General features: G+C 45.7%; 1 protein-coding gene across 7 annotated transcripts in view; it reads left to right on the top strand.

The window, feature by feature from the left end:
• Window positions 1–18244, top strand: part of KTN1 (kinectin 1) — a 72355-nt gene extending 54111 nt beyond the window's left edge. For 4 of the 7 annotated variants that reach the window (XM_084520963.1, XM_084520959.1, XM_084520960.1 and 1 more), the window contains 12 exons: window positions 1882–1968; window positions 3803–3892; window positions 4975–5055; window positions 5486–5575; window positions 5663–5755; window positions 6847–6918; window positions 7423–7506; window positions 7705–7788; window positions 10189–10272; window positions 11919–12011; window positions 16555–16678; window positions 17733–18244. In XM_084520963.1, the coding sequence (XP_084377089.1) occupies window positions 1882–1968; window positions 3803–3892; window positions 4975–5055; window positions 5486–5575; window positions 5663–5755; window positions 6847–6918; window positions 7423–7506; window positions 7705–7788; window positions 10189–10272; window positions 11919–12011; window positions 16555–16678; window positions 17733–17737 (987 nt within the window). In that variant the 3' untranslated portion in view covers window positions 17738–18244. The remainder of the gene's footprint in view (window positions 1–1881; window positions 1969–3802; window positions 3893–4974; window positions 5056–5485; window positions 5576–5662; window positions 5756–6846; window positions 6919–7422; window positions 7507–7704; window positions 7789–10188; window positions 10273–11918; window positions 12012–16554; window positions 16679–17732) is intronic. The other 3 variants (XM_084520962.1, XM_084520961.1, XM_084520964.1) reach the window with 3 other exon arrangements.
• The last annotated feature ends 264 nt before the right edge of the window (window positions 18245–18508 follow it).

Raw genomic sequence — 18508 nt, 5'->3', positions numbered from 1 at the left:
TCTGGACACTCCTTGTTTTTCTTGGGAGTGAATAAGCATCCCGTAGCGCTCCAAGTTGTGCCAGCTCCATGACATCTTGCTGAATTGATGTGAGGGAGGGGACTGGCTGGAGGACACATCCTGCAGCAAGTTCTCAGCCTTGGATTCTGCCTCGTCAGCCCTGTTCAGAAACGTGTCCTTTCCCAGGGGAAGGAGAGGGGGTTAGGGGAGGGAGGGTGGGAGGATGAAAGGGCTGTGCTCTGCCCGACTTGTGTTTGTCGTGCGGGTACAAGGGAGGAGGCGCTACCTTCAGGGCTCTCAGATCTGCCTCTCCCCACTGCTGGGAGCGGATAATCCTGCTCTTCTGTGGGAGGCAGCGGGCAGTCAGCCTTCCTTTGCAGCAGCCACCGACGGTGCAATATGGGTTGTTGGTGGGTGAAATAGAGAGCATATCTTCCACTAGAGATCTCTGAAGTACCTCCATGTAACACATGTGGAGGGCAGGAGAATGGCATCTTTAAATTTGATGGAAGAAAGCTGTTAGAATACAGGGGTTTGGCTCACTTCTCTCTCTCTCCTTGATAGCCTATAAAACCCGCTGAATGCCACGCAATGTGCCTTATTGCTTAAAAGTGAGATGATATAAGTAGTGCACACAAGGAAAACATTGAGATTGTGTGTTGCTTTTGAGCAAGTAGCATTGCTTAAGAGCTGAAAGAAAGTAGGGGGAAGGTGGCTGGGTCTTAAAAAAAGAGGTGAGCTGGAAAGGTAGAAGTTGTGTGCTTCCAATGGGCTCCTTTCCAGAGGAGCTGCAGGGTCGCAGTGCCCTTCATGGTGCAAGCACAAACCTGGTTACTGACAAAGGCACACCATGTTTATAGGTCCCAGCTTGCCACGCTGCAATTTTATCCAATTTTGTTGTTTTTTTTTTTTTTAGCCTGTGAAACAGCTCTTAGGACAGGCAGGTAGTACAAGGAAGTGGTTAAGAAAAGCCAGCGTAGGTATGTGCTAGGATTCGGATGCCTCTCAGAAACAGTCCCTTGCTGAGGCAGGTTGCTCTGAGGGTTTGGAGGAAGAGGAAAAAAATAAAAAATCCAAGTCCCAAGCACTGCAATCTCCTCCCCACGAGGCCCACGGTCCTTCCTAGAGAAGAGCTGTAAGGCATTTACTTTTCGTGAGAGCTCTCAGCCCTATAACTGCGCTGCCTTGTGGAGTACACGTTTGATGACCTTGCCAAGAAAGACGCAGCACGGCGCTGCCTTGCTTCCCTGCTGGTCTGGTGAAAAACCCCAAAGCCTTCCAGGAGGGCACTGGTGAGCCATCCAGGGTTTTCTCTGGGCACAGCTGTGTGGGTAGGTGCTGCGAGAAGAGGCCCTGAGCTTTGTGTTCCTGCAGTCAGCCCTGGCTTAGTAGGTTCGTGCTCAGGCATCAGGATCTGCACGGGCAGATCCGGCTGCACCATCAGGGGCATAAATGTGTACACCTCCATGTGTATTCGGGTTCACGCTGGGTTCTGCAATGCGACATGCCTAACACTCTGTCGTGTAATCTGTGGTTTGGTGTCTGTGTTTCTCACTACTTTTGGAAACTTCCCTCTCTCTTCTTACAAGTGCAGTCAAAGTGTGGGGTCGCTAGCACGGTAGCTCTGCAGCCCAGTAGCACTGGGATCAATTTTGGATGTGGGGGCAGGTTGGGGAGAAATTGGCACTATTTCATTGGACCTCGTTGAACATGACACTTGTTTTTTGCTCGTGTATGTCATCCTACCCAGCAAAATCATCCCGCAGTAACCAGCATTTAAATGCAAATGGTGGAGTGTGATGCAAAATATATCTCTGAAGTAAAAGTGGAAACGGTTTCAATATTGGCTGAACTGAAATCATTCTTTCTAAAAATGATTAGGACCTTCGGGAGAAAAACTGGAAAGCAATGGAGGCATTGGCATCAACTGAAAAATTGCTGCAGGACAAAGTGAACAAGACTGCCAAGGTTGTAATGTTAACTGCTAGAAACGATACGTTAAGCTAGAAGCAGCTCTGCAGCTGTTTATTTTAAGTGGAATGGAGGCATTTTAACTTTTACTGCAGTTTAAATACAGTCTGTTCTGAGTGATCATTCATATACTCTCACCTCTGCTTCTCCCTGTCGTCTTCAGGTTTCTTTTTATTTTTTTTTAATCCTTAATTTGTGGGCATGCTGACTTTTGATTTGTTTGCATAATTGTTAGAGCTGTCGTGAATCACTTTGTGAGGAGTTCTGGAATAAAAACCGCTGGTGAGCAGCCTGCTTTCATCTGTTGGGCTTTCTCTGTGCTTGAATAAATTTATTGGCCCCACGTAGAATTAGAAGTAGATTATTATTTCAAAACCTGGGAACTCCTCAGGAAAACTTATGTCACCGCAGTTGTGAATTTCCTCCTTGAAACTATTTGAAGCTTGACAGGTCCCGTCAAACCCAATGCTTAAAATGACACGGGGCACGGATTGCTCTGGAAGGAGCTTGCATTAGTTATGAGCATGACTTTGTGCTAATTGTCACCGTGCAGAATTCACTGTGCATCAAAGTAATTTTAAAAACAGGAGGCAGGTAGCCAGGAGCAGACGAGCTCTAGTTTGGGGCTGCGTGTCTGTGTTTGGGAGACGTCTCTGCTCTTTGCTCAGCCCTGTGTTTGGGGAGTTTGTGTACCTGCTTTTGCTGTGTGCTAACGCTTGCCTGCTTTCTCTTGCAGTCCGAAGACTTCATTAAGCAGCCATTTGCCACTTACTGGTGGCTTCTGAATTGCTGAAAACTAACGCACCTCGCACAGCGTCACAACCTAATGTGTCTCCTGTCCGTTTTTGTCTCTGGATCCCAACCTACTAATGCCACCGATCTCTTGCAGCAGAGGAACTCAGAGCAGTAACACTGATGTCAAAGGAACAGAAAAACAAACACTAGCAGTGGAGGCTTGCTGAAAGCTGCCTTTGAGCAGGGGTTAGGTTTTCTGCACTTAAACTCACGCAGGAGCCTGGCTGAGCAGTGGGGTATGCCTAAATAAACCCACCAGCCACAAGCACAGCAAGCAAGTGTCCTGTGGCTGCTCTGCTCTTAATGCTAGATAAATTGTAAAGGAACAAGGGATAAGTGGTGCCCCTTGGCTCTGTGTATGTCCGTTTGCAGAGCAATGACAAAAAAAAACAAACAAGATTTTCACACAGCTCTAATAATTATTTCCCATGTCATCCAGCTTGGAGGAGGAGGATGTAAGGGTCTCCCTGTTAAGCACTTAATTAGAAGTAATATTTAGAAGATAGTCTTGCTTTCTTGGCCTGGTTCAAATGTGCATTAACACAAAGTTTACTTTTGACTTAGTAATTCTCCATTTTTTATGTGGTGATGTTAATTTATGGTGACTTTTCCTCCTAAAATAGTTCCTAAAATTGTGTTTTGTTTTTTTTTTTAAATACCCAACTTGCTTTTGAGGTTACCCGACCGAAGTGGAAGTGTTGGTGTGATCTGTGGATACAGTCACTCAACACTGTGTAGTTTGTGTTGTGCTGTGAACAAGTGAACAATGGTGTAAGTGCTGTACGAGCAGGCTAGATTGGAGGAGATCTTAATGAAAAAAAGCTTAAAAGCGTGAACAAATACGAAGGCCAAATTCTGAAGCAATTTGCTGTCAATTTTGGAAGTAATTTAGTGGCAATTTTAGAGCCTATAGAGCCTTTCCTCAGTTCAAACCGCCTTTCTGGGTTAAACAAGTTTACTGTAGGTGTAGAAGAGGCTGTTGCCTTGTCTGTGGAGCGTGTCGCCCAGTTTCATGTGAGCTGTTTTCTTGCTTTAGGAGAGGCAGCAGCATCTGGAAGCTGCCGAAGTGGAGACCAGAGAGCTACTCCAGAAGCTGTTCCCGAACGTCTCGCTTCCTACTAATGTGGTAAGAGAAGTCTCTTCATCCCATACAGCTGGGGTCCCACTGTGCTGGCAGCCTGCACCACATCCCTGCGGTCTGCTGCTCCCCAAGGGTTTTCCAGTGGGAGGCGAATGCTTTCTGCTGCTGATACCCATAATTGCCAGCAGAAGAGAGGCAGAGCTTAACTATTCTGAGAAAAGTGTTAGTTTTTCTTTCTTTTTTTTCTTTAACCTCCCTAACATCTGTCTCACCTGTCTGTGTTACCGTGTCTCTGAGATGGTAAATTTTCAGGGCAGATAAAGTCTGTGTGTTTGCTCGCTGTCTGATGGGATGGGTATCAGTCTTCTTTGCCTGACAGGCAGATCTTTGCTGGCCTCTCTTTTCTGAGGGGCTGCACTGCCTTGCTGCCAGCTGATACAATTAAGAAGGCTTTGTGTTGTTCCCCGAGTTCCTTTGAAAGCCACTACCTTCCAATTTTATGCTCTCAGTGGCTTTCAGTTGTTTGCAAACAAAGTGCAGTGGGTTTGTGTGGGTTAGACTGTGTGAATGAGGTAAAGCAAGGCTAGAAAGTGGGGGTCTGTGTGATTTGTAACATCTAGAGGTTTTAAATATTCATTTTTAAAAGTATTCTCAAATGAATACTTCTATATCCTGAAGTTTAGTCTTGTGATGAACTAGAAAGTCCTTTTAAAATGGCTGTTTGTGTAAGGTTATAAAGCAGTCTCTGTAGTGAGGTTTCCAGAACTACACGGGAAGCGTCTGTTTTAATGGTTCAGAGACTTTTGGAAAAAGTTTCCGTGAGTGTTGAAATAGTTATCAGAGAGCCCTGACAATTGCAGGGAGACCTCAGTGACCCAGCTGGATTTTAGTGCTTCCAGGCCCCTGTGAACTGTGTCTGCCTCATAACTCTGTGCTCCTGGATTGCTGCCCATTGACTGTCTGCTGCGTACAGTAATAGCTGAACAACTGCTGTCAGGCTGCTGCTTAGCTCATGGGAACTGGGGGACTGAAACCCTGCTCCGTAAGCCTGCAGCTGGGAGACAAATGTCCTCCAGATAAATTGATTGAGGTTACTTGGAGCTCTGACTGAATGCGTTTCCCAACAGAGTCACAGTGAATGGATATGTGGATTTGAAAAGATGGCTAAGGAGTATTTGCGAGGGGCTTCAGGATCCGAAGATGTCAAGGTAAGCACAAACAGTGAATAACTTCCTTGTGCATGGCATTGCATGTTTTCTGGTACAAATCTCACAAATTGTGCTCAGGATTGAAGTTCAAATTGGTGAACAGGCCATGAGATAATTGTTTTACAGCTACTTGCATAATGTATATTGGAAATATATTTGCATTTTTGAAAAGGACCTTGTGGAGTTGTGAAAACATTAATCACATTCGAAATGCCTGGTCCCTCTTTCAAGTAACTGGGGTGGTTTTAGGCAATGTGGAGTTACTGCAGTAACTTGTGGTGAACATTGCACTTGCTTTTGGCATCCTTGTACACGCTGGAAAGAAAAACCTGCCAATGGGAATGCCATCAGCTTGCTATTTGAAATAAATAATAGGACTTAAATCTTCAGCTGAGATTGAACTCTTCTGGTCCCATTTCTGCTTTTTCAGGCTATGGAGCAGAAGTTGAAGGAGGCTGAGGAGATGCACATACTGTTGCAACTGGAGTGTGAGAAATACAAATCAGTTCTGGCAGAGACGGTAAGCAGAATGCCTGGTCACCTGTGCCTTGTGATGTTGTAAGCTGCCTTTATTCTGCTGTAAGCTTTCAAACCACACTCTTTTTAGGAGGGGATTTTACAAAGGCTACAGAGGAGTGTGGAAGAGGAAGAAAGCAAATGGAAGATAAAAGTTGAAGAATCACAGAAGGAACTTAAACAGGTATTTCTGAAGACCTGTTTTTTTTCAGTAGCCAGGCAGTTTCTGCTTGAAGTAGCAGAAGGTGTTTGAGAGCCACAAAGGCTGGTGTAGAACAGTGCTGGCTTCCTGGTTTGATGTGTGCATGACCAGCAGATGAAAAGGGTGAATTTGCAACCAGTATAATAGGAACTACTCCTCCTTATAGCAGAAGAATTTTTCTGCTGCAAGACTTTGTTTCATGCTAAGAGTGTCCATTAATGTGCCCAAGAATATAATTTTATCATCCTGGCAGCTCAAATTGTATTTCTTGTAGGCATCTGGTTTTTTTCCAAGTCCATTTGTGAACAGATACAGATTCTTTGTACTAAGGTTTAAGTATCATATAATCATAACTTTTTTTTTGAAGCTGTTAAAATAGCACTTAATCCATTATGGTCAACTAATTACACTTGAAATTGCTTGCAAAGCTTTCCTTTTTAGGAGGGCTCCGTTGCTAGCACAAGTAGCAAGAAAAAAGACTTTTATGTTTCTTTCCTCATCTGGAGTTAAAGTAGGTCAAACTGTGTTTTTGAAAAAAATAATATTTCTAAAGTACTTCTGCTTAGCAAATTTGATTGCTAGAGCATGAGCCTGAAGCGAACATACAGATGATTTATAAACCTCTTGTTTGAGGGTCTTATAAAAGTCTCTCAGCTCGTGAACTATAGATGTGCTACCATCTGCTGTACTTGCACAGTCTGTAATAAGGCAAAATATGCTGGGTTTAGCTACGTGTAGTTCATGAATGGAGATGTCTTTCCTAGTCACTTAACGGGGAAGGCTATTTCCTACCATGACTAAAGGACAGCTGGCTTTAGTCCTTATATCCCAAATCTTTTGGGCATGTAGGCTCTAAACGTATGTCAGAACTTCTCATGTTGGGATGAAGTAGGAAAAGTGTCATAATGGAGACTCAGTACGTTAAATTATTTGAGTGAGCATCTTATTTTATTCAGTCACTGGTTTTTATCATCCCTAATATTTTTTTGAATCGTAGAAGCAAGTCTGTGTGTATATGGAGAGTTTGTTTTACACCAACTAAATGATGTCTTTATCTTGCTTGAAAACTGCAGATGCGCTCTTCAGTCCTTTCCTTGGAGCACGAGGTAGAGAGGTTAAGAGAAGAAATCAAAGAAGTCGAAACTGTACGTGCAGGTGTTTTTCTCTTTGAAGCTTTTTGTTATTCAAAACATGATTTAATCTTGAGCTGTGAATCCGCACTTCCTGGGCCTTCTCTCATGCAAGTAGCACAGCCTGTGTTGTAGTTCAAGCTGAACCTTTTGGCCAGTGTTTTTAAGAAGCATAGATGCAGAGTACTGGAAATTATCCTGTTTTTACTTCAGTACTCATCCACTGGATTGCTATTTCTGGAAAGTGGGGCCCTTTCTTTGGGATGAAACCTAGCAGTTTACCAACAAGCAGATATATCAAAGTAATTTGGGGCTTGATTCTTTTTTATGATTCTTTCTATATTTATCTTTTTGAAGTCTAACAGTTTAAATTGGTGTTGTGCAGTCATTGGATTTGAAAAGTTCTCTAAAAGTCATCTATTATTTGATAGAAATTCATAGCTAATAATAAATAAAGAAAACGGTACTGCAAGGAAGACATTGAAAATGTCTGTTTTAACTCTGTTTTTCTGTTTCTAGCTTAAAAAAGAGAGAGAACATTTGGAAAGTGAACTAGAAAAGGCAGAAATAGAGCGATCTACTTATGTTTCAGAAGTCAGAGAGGTAAACATAATTGACCAAACTGTTCTTTTTCTTTCGTTTGGTTACCAGTTGGCTGGCAAACTAATCTAACGCTTAGCCCCTGCGGCTGAGGGGTTTATATGCTTGTGACCTTAGGGTAGAGCAACACACTAATAACTGAGCAGAAGAAAAGCGGGCATCCTAAGGAGACAAATCCTAAAACTCTAAACTTCATTTCAGCTCAAAGATCTGTTGACTGAGTTGCAGAAAAAACTTGATGATTCATATTCTGAAGCAGTAAGACAGAATGAAGAGTTAAATTTGGTAAGAAGCTTGTTCTCCGCTGGGCAAAAACTAGACACCCAGCATACTTACGAAGCGGAGACTTTATTCCAAATCCTGTCTGTTCTGCTAACCTCTTCAGCTTGATATTTTTGTCCATTGCAATCATTTATGTAGTCTGACTTTTACAATTTGTCTCTTTCTCTGCTCCTAACAATAGCATGTCTGGTTCTTAAGACTTTGGAAAAAGTCTTCAGGACTTTCATACCTGAAACTTCTTGAGAATCAACAGCGTAGGCGTAAGGAACTGCAAATGTAATGCCCTCAGAGCAGCAAAAGTTGTGCTCTCATCAGTTGAATTTGAGGATTATTCTCTGGTTGTTCTTCCCAAAGCTTTGGAGGATGCACCAGTGATAACCATGCTCTGACTGCATGGAGGCTTTTCCATCCTTCTCTGTACATGCAGCAATGGGTCCAAAACAACATTAGATTAATTCAGAGTACCCAGCCATTTGGCAGCTGGCATTCTGCTGTGGCTGAATAGCTGTTCTGGCTTGTGGCATGCACCACGTAAGCATGCTTGGCTAGAAATGCTCTCCAGCCAATAATGCTCATGCTCCAGGTTTTCTCAAGAAGCAGTTGGATTAACTGAGGCCAGACCTATAGCCCCCCAAATGCATGGTTTTCCAATTTGAGTCTTTTCACTTCTCGTTTGCTTCAGTGGCTTTTTTTCTGAGGCTGCAGCAGTCAGGTCCTTCCTCTGCTTGTGCTTGAACAGTGCTTTCATTGTGCTTTTGAGCCGGAATCAGGGAAGGTTGTTTGTCACCGTGTCTTTGGGTTTTAGGGTAGTTGATGGGATAACCTGTCACTGCAGGCTGAGCTGCTGATCTCACCAGGGCACCGCTGCTAATGTAACTGGGTTAAAATAGTTGATATAAAAAACCAAAAACCACAACCCTAACACAATCTACTTAAGTTTAATCGTATGCTTGGCAAGTTTAGTACAGCACTGATTAGCATCCTTCCTCAGCAACCAAAGCCTCTCCTTTTGAAAGCAAGGGAAATGGGAATTGAATGCATATCTTAAAGTTAATCAGTAAACGCCAACCTCTCGAATATAAGAGGCAACAATCTATTATGCCTGTAACAACAAAAGCTTAAAAAGCTGAGCTCCCTGCTAGGGCAGCTTGACTCTGCAATCTGATGCTGCTGTGCTGGCTGGAGAGTGAGGAGGTGGCAAACGAGTACCTCTGTGCAAATGGCTCGGGAATGCTGTCCAGTGTATGAGTTTGTGTTTTTTTTTCAGTAGGCAGGAGGCTGGGAGATAGAAATTTGGGAAATATATTTTGAAATCCCATCTAATTTATGAAGTGAGCAAGGAGAGAGAAACAGATGCTGCAGAGGAGCTCAGCGGTGCTTCTCCAAATGTAGAAAACCAGCACCCGTTAGTACAGGTGCTCCAGAAGGGGAAACCTTCCGTGCATGAGACAAATGTAATGCAGAAGTTGGGAACTAGTGAGAATTTGGTACTCTGAGTAGCCTATTGTTCACTTCTTTAATCCCCTGCTGGCTCCCAAGAAGACTGACAGCAGGAAGAGTGAACATTAGCACAGTGCACTTCAGAGTCACAAATCCAACAGAATTGGCACTCAAGCTTCTTGTTAGTGTTCCTATTTGAGGCTCACGCCTTAAGTGCTGTGGCTCATTCTGTGTGCTGTGTTGAAGAGCAATCGAAATATTCTTTTTTAAAAAAAAAAATGTTTATATCCTTTCTCTGCAAAGCTGTATTTTAAGGGCAGCCGGTAGAAAGTATTCGTCCCACTTGACTGAAATAGTTTCACTTCTTGGGCTGAATCTAAACACGATCGACAACTTAATATACCCCTGTCAGTGATTCATTCCTTGATGTGACATTAGCAGACTGGTTAAGTCAACGGAGTTGTAACAAGTGGTGCTTCATTAAGATGACAAGTAGAGGGGTGGCTGTTGTTGTTGTTGTTTTTAATTTATTTGGCAGTAAGGTGACTGTTTAGCTTGAATTAATAAGATGACAGTCTACGTTTTGGCATATTTACCAAGAATTAAGTTGAAGTCTTGACTGACTTGTGATAGGAGTGCTTGGAGAGGCTTACATACACACAGTACTGCTAATAGTCTTACTGGCAATATAGCCTCAAAGTTGAGACCAGTTGTAATCAAGCTGATTCCAACCATGTCTTTTCTTCTGTAGTTTCCATTCTTTACATTTGTCTGCACAGATGGAATCTCTCTTCCTTGACTGTCCTTGTAAACCTCATCATATATGTTGACTAATCAAGTGCGTGCAGTAATTTTTAGTAATCTCGCTCCCTTTGCAGTCCATGTGCACTGGGTTAATCCAGGGGAAAGACAAATTAAATCTGCGTGTGTGTAAAACTGATTTTTTTTGTTACTATTTTGCAGCTGAAAACACAGTTAAATGAAACACTATCAAAACTCAAAGTTGATCAAAATGAGAGGCAGAAGGTGGCTGGTGACTTGCCAAAGGTAAGCAGAGACCCTTATGAGATGCAGATCTTCAGTGTTACTTGAGTCATCAGGATCTCTAGTTTTTAAAATGCTGGGAAACTTCTTGAAAATGCCTCTTGTCTGTGATACTTGTATGCCAGCAGGAACAAGTGGTGATTTGGGGCTGACAAATAATTCTTTAAAGAAACCCAGCCTAACAAATATCCCATCCCACAGCCCTCCACCCACGTCAGAGCCTGAAGCTTTTAAATCCCAACTGGAATGGCAGTGGTTACAAGTTGGCTAACAAACCACCTGCCCATTTGCACATGGTTGCCATCTCCTGGGCTACAGCCAGTTGGTAGATCTTTAACGTTAGCTCTAAGGAAGCTCGATGGGACAAGCACGTGGGGTTAGCTCTGCTTTTCCTCAACAACTGCTCTTGGAGAATGGAATGGAGTTGGAAGTCTTTAAGCATATGAGGTCTCAGTGCTGTCACCCCAGAAATGAGCCTCTCATGGGAGAATTGATATACAGAGACAAGAATAGGCTGCAGAGAAGCTGAGGTCTGGCTTCAGCATTTACACCACCTTGTTCCTTCAGTGAGGCTGCTTTCTTAGCCACAAGTATAACATGAAACTGGGAAAGAATCAGTGGGCCAGTGGGATTGTTGGCAGGATCAGTGGTCTTCTTGGTGCCCTGGCAATGTGTCTGCTCATGGAAGCTGGGCTGTTGTCATGGGGCAGCTTGAAGAATGGTTAGTGGGACATAAAACACCTCTGTTGCCATCTCCTGGTATTTGGAGATGAGAAGAGGTTGAGAAGCAGAGGATGGAGGTGAGTTTCTCCTTAAAGGTGAGAATAAAGTCCTGGAAAGAGGAGAGCACTCTGCTTGTGATGGGAAGCAGAGGAAGAAAGCAAAACAAGGTTTGCTCTGACCAAACTGTCAAGCAAGGGGGAGATTTTTTCCCGCAGTGCTTTGAGATGTGATTCCACAAGGCTAGCTTGTGTTCATCAAAAACTAAGGCTGGATGAGAAATTCAGCTGTTGTAGCTCAGCAAGGCAAGGGGACAAAAAAAAAGGAAGGGGGAAGCTGATGCACTGCAAGGAAATGGGGCTGGGCTCTTGCAGGGCTGGAGGGGGAGAGCTGTTGCTGGGCTAGGAGGCAGGCTGTCTGATAAGGACGGGGACAGATATGATCACAAGCTCTGCAGGAAGTGAAGACAAAGGAGATCTGCTGTGATAGCATTGAAAACACTTTGCTCAGGACAGTTATGCTGGATGTTGACATATGAAGCGAGCAGCGCTGATGTCCCTGGTACAGGGTGTGCTCTGTGTAAATGAAGATCTGCAGTCCGGCTTCTAGAGACCTGCCTGTGCTGCTGCTCTCACGTGGAAAAAAAATGTGCAATTTTTTACCTAATAACTTGACACGAGACTATTAGAGCTTCCCCACAGAATTGCTTTTAAAATGCAGGCAGGCTGACACTCGGCGCACTGATTGTAAGGAGACATGTCAATCTTGGCAAATGTGTTGGTCCCCTGAGCAAATTTGGCATAAAACACATTTCCTACTGAACAATGATTTCCTGTCTCTAGCATTGCTCCTAGAGAGTTGGGGGTTCGCTTCTCAGCCTTTGCTAATTGTTCTCTCCCTTGTTCTTCTTCTCTTTTCCCACCCTACAGGCCCAGGAGTCCTTGGCATCTCTTGAGAGAGAAATTGGCAAAGTGGTTGGGGATGCCAACGTTATTGAAAACAGCGACGTTCGCACAGACTCGGTGAGTGTTTCTCTTGAGACCATACTCAGGGGCAGCACAAATTTCCTGCTAAGAGTGAGCTTTGGGAAGTCGCGTCTTGCTTAGAAATGTGCTGCTGATGGGAAGAGTGAGGCTTGATGAAGTTTTCTGTCCTGGAGCTGTATCCCAGGGATGCTGACCTTGTTCTAAGCACCCGGAGTTTTGCTGTCATCTGGATTGTGACTTCCTGCCATGGCTCACATTTGCAAGGAGGAGGGGGAGAGGTTCTGGACGTGAGATCTGCACTGCCAAGGGTTGTTGGTTTGGTTTGGGCAAAGGTGGGAAGAGTTCAGGGAAGATACCCAGACTCCTTCCTTCAAGAAAGGAGGCTAAAAATAGATCTGATTACTAACTAAGCTAAAAATTTTAACTGATGGGTTGGCATGTGTAAAGGGGTTGCAGGATCTGGAACTGGGGAAACTCTGTCTATGGTGGTTTCTTCCTCATGCTAGTGGGTAACCACCTGTCCCTGTGGGTTACTCCCAGAGTGCTGGCCCTAAAAAGACACCACCTGTACGAGCGGCTGAGTCCTGGCTTTGTAGCAGGGCTTCCCCATCCCTGGAAACAAGAGCTTTCACGTCAGCTTCAGAACAGCTTTGCAGAAGGCAGCTGGGGAGGCTGAAGCAGATGTCTTCCCAGCACATTTTGCACAGCTAAGTGGTGTCAATGGAACTCATTACCCGTTTCCTTCTGATGGATCGAGTGGAAGGAAACGCTGTCATTTGAGGGGGAGACGAGTGCTTGCTGGTAGGACAAATAATTTATATCGACTGCTTTAGCCACTGAAAATAAGTAGTTTCATCAGCTGGAAGAGGAAGCCAGGAGTCCTCTAAGGAGCACTGTAGAAAAGCCTTTGCCTTTGTAGTCGTTAGCAGAAATGAAATGTCTTTCCCAGAGCGATCAGTCACGGATGCTGATCGACCTCTGTGTTGTGGGCTGACCACATCAGAGCCAGAGACGCAGCTGGGCTTGCGAAACCGCTCACGTCCCAGCCCTGGGAGCTGGTTTCCTGGAAGGGAGGTGAGGTATTTGTGGCCAGAAGAAGGTCAGACGGTGCCAGGTGGGTGCTCTGGGTCTGTCTGCAGCAGGACGGAGAGGAAAAGCCCTCCTCACGTTGGTGACAAACTGCTTGCCCTCTGCTCTGCCTTCCTGGTGGCCTGCCTTCGGGCCTGATGCTAGGGATGGATGGAGGTGCTAAAAAGGCAGATGCAAGGTTTGGGGCAGGGTAATAATACAACCAACCATGAGGGAAATCCCTTGTCTTGCCCATTCTCCCTCTTCATGGAGCTCTCACAGCTCAGTGCAACCTCTTTGGACGCTCACCCACCGTAAACAAGCAGCGAGCACATCTCAAAGCTCCTCAAACATCCCTGGGCTGTCCCCCAACAACTGCCACAGCTGGAAATAAACCCCCAGGAACGTGGTGGTACAGCCTCAGCCACGGCATTTCACAGCTGGAGGTGCTGGCAGACCCTCAGCTAGGTGCTGTTAGATCTGCCCTGCTGTGGCTGGAGCTGGTTTTAATCCCTTGAGCCTTGCACAACCCCCCTGGCTCGTGGATTGCTCCCCTATAGCAGCGTGGGAGCCCCATCCAGGCTCCCCCTCCAGAATATCTATTGCTTTATTCTGGGAAATGTGGAAAAAACACTCCTAATAAACCTGTAATTAAGCCTTCATTAGTAGAAATCTTAATTGTCTAAACAGGTAGCCATCGGCAGAGGCTGAAATTAGAACATTCTCTCCTTCTCTAAACCCATTTTGCTGCTTTTTTTTAAAAAAAAAAAAAAAAAAAAAAAAAGCTGTCTCCCCGGAAGCCTAAAAACCTAGCTTAAAATAGCTCGCCGATTAAAAAAGAAAGTCTTCCAGCCACTTCCACCTAGCAACAGTGCCTTTTTTTTCTCCTGAAGGACCTGAAAACACATGCTCGCAAACGAGCATATTAGTTCCTTCTGGGGACTAGACCCAGCCCCCAAAATTCAGAAATGATGCTTGCGTAAACCCTCAGACACTCGGTGTTTTCTTTTAGATTCCTTTTCTTTCTATTTAAAAATAGAGCATTTGGGTTTTCTAATCAGCCTCCTTGTCACTTGTGGGACTGGCTGATGACTAAAGGCTGCCTTTCAGTGTGCTGTAAGGAGGTCGTTTATATTCAGCAGCTCTCCTCGGTGGCGAACTTATTTTGAGGATTATGTGCCATCTAACGTGCTTTCTTCCCCAAATTTGTGTGAAACGCCCCGTCCTCGGAAATGGGAGGTGCTGTACATGGAGAGCATGGCAGGGCTGAATCTGTCAGCTCGATGCTTGGCAGGAGGGACATGGGAATTGCAGAGGACCCCAGGAGATCTTCCAGACCCCAGGAGATCTTGCAGACCTCTGCTTATCCAGGGGATTTGGGGCAGTGTGTGCAAACATCAGGCGGCTTAACCAGAGAGGGCAAATGATGCTTCAGCACTGGCCCCATAAGGCAGCCTCAGAGCCCTGGGTTAACAGAAGCTGCTGTGTGTGTGTTTTTGGCCCAAATCCATCGATTGCTGGTCAGGATTGGGTCCCAGGAGGGCTGGGGACGTGCCTGTAACTCACGGGTAAACACCGAGCGGTATTAATGGAGCCACAAAATAGAGGGGAGGAGGAGGAAGGAGCGAGGAAAGGAGAGGAGGGGAGGGCTGAGGGTGAATGGAAAGGCTCCTTCATCGCTTGTGCTCGTGCTGGTTCCTCTAACACACACAGTCCTATTGCCAGCACCATCGGCCAGTGCCACGACTCAGTCATTCGCTGCGATGCTAATTGCGTTTGCCTCCGCTTTCATCAACCTGCGGGAGACTGTTAAGCAAATTCTCAGCCTTAACAGCCCTGCTTTCCTACCTTAATAAGGGTGAAATGGGTTAAAGCTACTCTGATACAGATTCCCAATGATTTTTAGGGCAGAAAAATGTTTAGCAGTGGCGTGCGAGCGAGAGCTTGGCGACGCATCGCTCTGCTCTGCCTGAGCCCGCAGCGGTCTCCGTAATGGGGCAGGTGCTTGGGTTTGATTTACTGCCCTGTGCCTTGCAGCAGCTCTGCAGAAGTGGGAGCTGGGGAAGTGGCTCTCCGTGAACTCCCTCTAATTTCCCTTAAACCCCAGGGAGAGATTGGCACCAGCGTGTTTGCATCGGTCTCGTTCTGGCAGGCTGCTCTCAGCTGGTGCTGAGCGCTCGCGAAAACGTCTGTGCTCACACGGAGAGCTGGGATCTTCTGCATCGCTGGCACCGAGGCAGATCTGCTGATCTGTGGCTGCCGGATTGCGGAGGGAAGCTCTCCTGCAGGTGTATCTGAACGTGGAGCCCTTTGTGTGGCTCTGCAGGAGGTAATCAATGAGGGTAATAAAGCGGGGATTAGATCAGCGTTAGCGCAGCAAGAGCGGCTTTGGGGAGAACGGCAGGCAGGAGGGGAAGTCTGTTTAGAGTTGTAATGCCTCCCTATTAATATTAAACCGTTGAGCTCCTTGTTTTTAAAGGAAAAAAAAGCAAGCTTGGTGTCTTCATTTCAGGAAACCAGGCTTCTAGCTCTGGGCAGCCCTTTTTTTTGTGTCTCCATGCTGACTGGTGCTTACACTGCTCTGCCAGGTCCTTCTCCAAGCCTGGGTGCCCCTGGCAAGCAGGAATCTGCTGGGGGCTCAGAGCAGAGCAGGAACCTGTGGGAGGCCAAGGGGCAGAGCCAGTGTCTGAGGTCTGAGCCTGAACGGGAGCGCTGGTGCTGCAGTGTGGGCAGGGGAAGGTGTCAGCACTCACAGCTGGAGCTGCCTCGTGCTCCGTTATTACGTCCTGCTGAGGACAGGATCCCACAGAGGGCAGTAGACCTACAGATGAAAGGTTTCAGTGGCTCCTTCGGCTCCTTGAAAAGGGCACGGGAAAAAAAAAAAAATAAAAAAAAATGCAGGGACATCAGCCAGCCGTGGCTCCTGCTGACTTCAGCCAGTGATACACGCCTGCAGCATGTGCCAGCCTGCTGAAATAACCACTGTCCACCTCTCCCCCGAGCTGCCTGCCTGCTCTCCCTGTCCAAACCAAACCTTTGGTGGTCCCACAGCCACGCTGGTACAGCTGTGGGCTCCAACCATCCTCCCTATGGGCTCACCACCGCCGTTCTCAGCCACCTGCCTGATAACCCACGCACTCTCCTCAGCCTGGGGTTTGGAGCACAGCTTGCAGGGACGCATGGTGGTCACTTGGCATGGATTTGAGGCTGGGTGAGCTGTGGTTAGGAGCACAATTCCTGGAAGCAGTGAGTCAGTGCAGCCCTAAGGAGGGCAGGAGCTAGGGATCAGTGATGCTCTTACCGGTGTGTGCGGTGTGCAGGTAATCCCTTGGAATGGGAGATGGCTTCTTGCCTGTGAACAATGTTCTCTTTAAATGTGGCCATAACCCTCTGACTTACACGAATTGTTCCCATCTGTGCGAGGAGTTGTAATTTTATATGGAGGAGCTAATTCTAGACTTTCTTGGTAATTAGATTGTAAATGAGTTTTTAATGATTTTTCTTCTTCCAGGAATTGACTGATAAAAGACTAAATGTGGCGGTGAATCTTAACCAGGATGTAGGTCATCTCAAGAAGCTGCTCGTGTCAGTAAGCCAAATGCTGTCAAAGGGACGGGAACACTACCAGCTAGTAGGTAGGTGCTGCTGGTCCGCGATGGCTTTGTCCAGGTTTAATGAGCCAGGCGTTAAAACCTGAAACTGCCTACGTGCACTGCATCTAAAGCTGCTAGTACACGACAGATTTATCCCTCTCTGGATCCAGACTTCATTTAGGTGGGACTAATTTCACACCCCATGTCCCTTTCTGGACGTGTAACTCTTTATCCATCCCTTTCCACTGCTCACCACTCCATGCAGTAGGCTTCCCAAAGTTTTGTCCCCAACAAAACAATGCCTGTGCCTTGTTTCCTCCTTCCCAGTTATGTGAGTAAAGTGTCTCTGCTTCCATGCTCTGCTTGCTTTGGGATGGAGGATATTAAGTAACCCCACTGGGCTCCACTGAGTTAGCAGCAGTGGCTTGCTGTGGTCACGGCGATAATGAATATCTAAAGCAGCAGCCTGGCATGAACTCTTGATCCAATTACAGGTACACGAGCAAGGCTTTTATTTTAATATCCAGCCAGCTTTGAAACCTGGGCCTTGGTGGTTGACTTGCATCATGCTGGTAAACTTCTGAAAGGGCCCCAAGTTAGCTAAACCTGGATAAAGCTGGGATGGTGAACTTTGTCAGGAATCTGTGAGCAAGCCCTGCGAGATGAGCTGGAAGCAGCTCTGAAGGCGGGTTGCGAACTGCTCAATATGGGAAGCAGCAAAGTCTTGGCAGTGAGCGTGCAAGACATGTCAGAACTCCCTCTTAAACTTACTGAGGATGGCTTTTTTCCTAATTTAAGGGTTTTTTTTTTTTTCTGCTCCTGCCTCTAATACAGCATGGGCAGCCAGTACTAGGGTGCTCATGGTGGGTGAGGCTGGTTTTGTAGGGCTGCCTCGGGGTTGTGGGAGGTAGGTGCTGCCTGCATCTTGGCTTCTGTGGGGCTGCTTTTGTTCAGCCTCCCATCAATGCTAGGTTCATCACTGACCAACGCTAACGAAGCTGCGGGTGTGAGCTGCTGAACTGCTGGGTGTGGATTTGCTTGAGTGCTCCCTCCAGAAAGTGCTGGGCTCACGTGGTCTTCTCTCTCTCTTTTGCAGAATGAAGTCACGGGGGAATCGCTGATTTGAGGATAGCAGAAGGCATTGTATTATATTTTGCCAAATTAAAGCCTTATTTATGTTTTCACCCTTTCTACTTCGTCAGAAACACTGAACAGAGTTTTGTCTTTTCTAATCCTTGTTAGACTACTGATTTAAAGAAAAAACCCAACTCTGTAGACACCTCCAGAGTTTAGTTTTATAATAAAAAGAAAACCTGTTTGGATAATTTGACTGTTACATTCCTGGAGAGACAGTAAACACGTAATCTTCTATCTTATTTTGCTCAATAAAACTTGTTCAGAAATCTCCAACACGGTAAAGTCACCAATGGGCTATAACATTTTAATACTGATGTTGTACACTGTTTTACTTAAATACATTTTTTGGGATTAGTTGCCTCTGACTTCAACCTCAAGTAAACACTCCTCTTTTTTTTTTTCTTTTTTTTTTTTTGGTTGCTAATGTAATCAGTTTTTGTAATGGTGTCAGCAAATAAAGGGATGCTATTATTTGAGGTGTTTCTGTTCTTTTCATTGAGCTCGGAGGAAGCCTTCGGTTCTGCGTGAGGTTCTTAAATAAGCAGAATGAGATGCTCGTGCTGAGTTTTGGATAACACTCGAGGACGTGATTGTCTGAGGGAAGGCAACAAAACAGTTGGGGGCCAAAGCGAATTAATTGTAGAGGTAGAACGGTTCAAACTGCTCACCCTGAGCTTTTCATGCTCTTGCTTTTGTGTTCTTTTTGTTAATATTTTGTTCTTCTGGCACACAGCC

This window comes from Aythya ferina, assembly GCF_964211825.1.
Source record: "Aythya ferina genome assembly, chromosome: 5".
In the NCBI taxonomy this organism is placed as follows: domain Eukaryota; kingdom Metazoa; phylum Chordata; class Aves; order Anseriformes; family Anatidae; genus Aythya; species Aythya ferina.
This window is presented reverse-complemented; position numbering and strand designations above follow the sequence as displayed.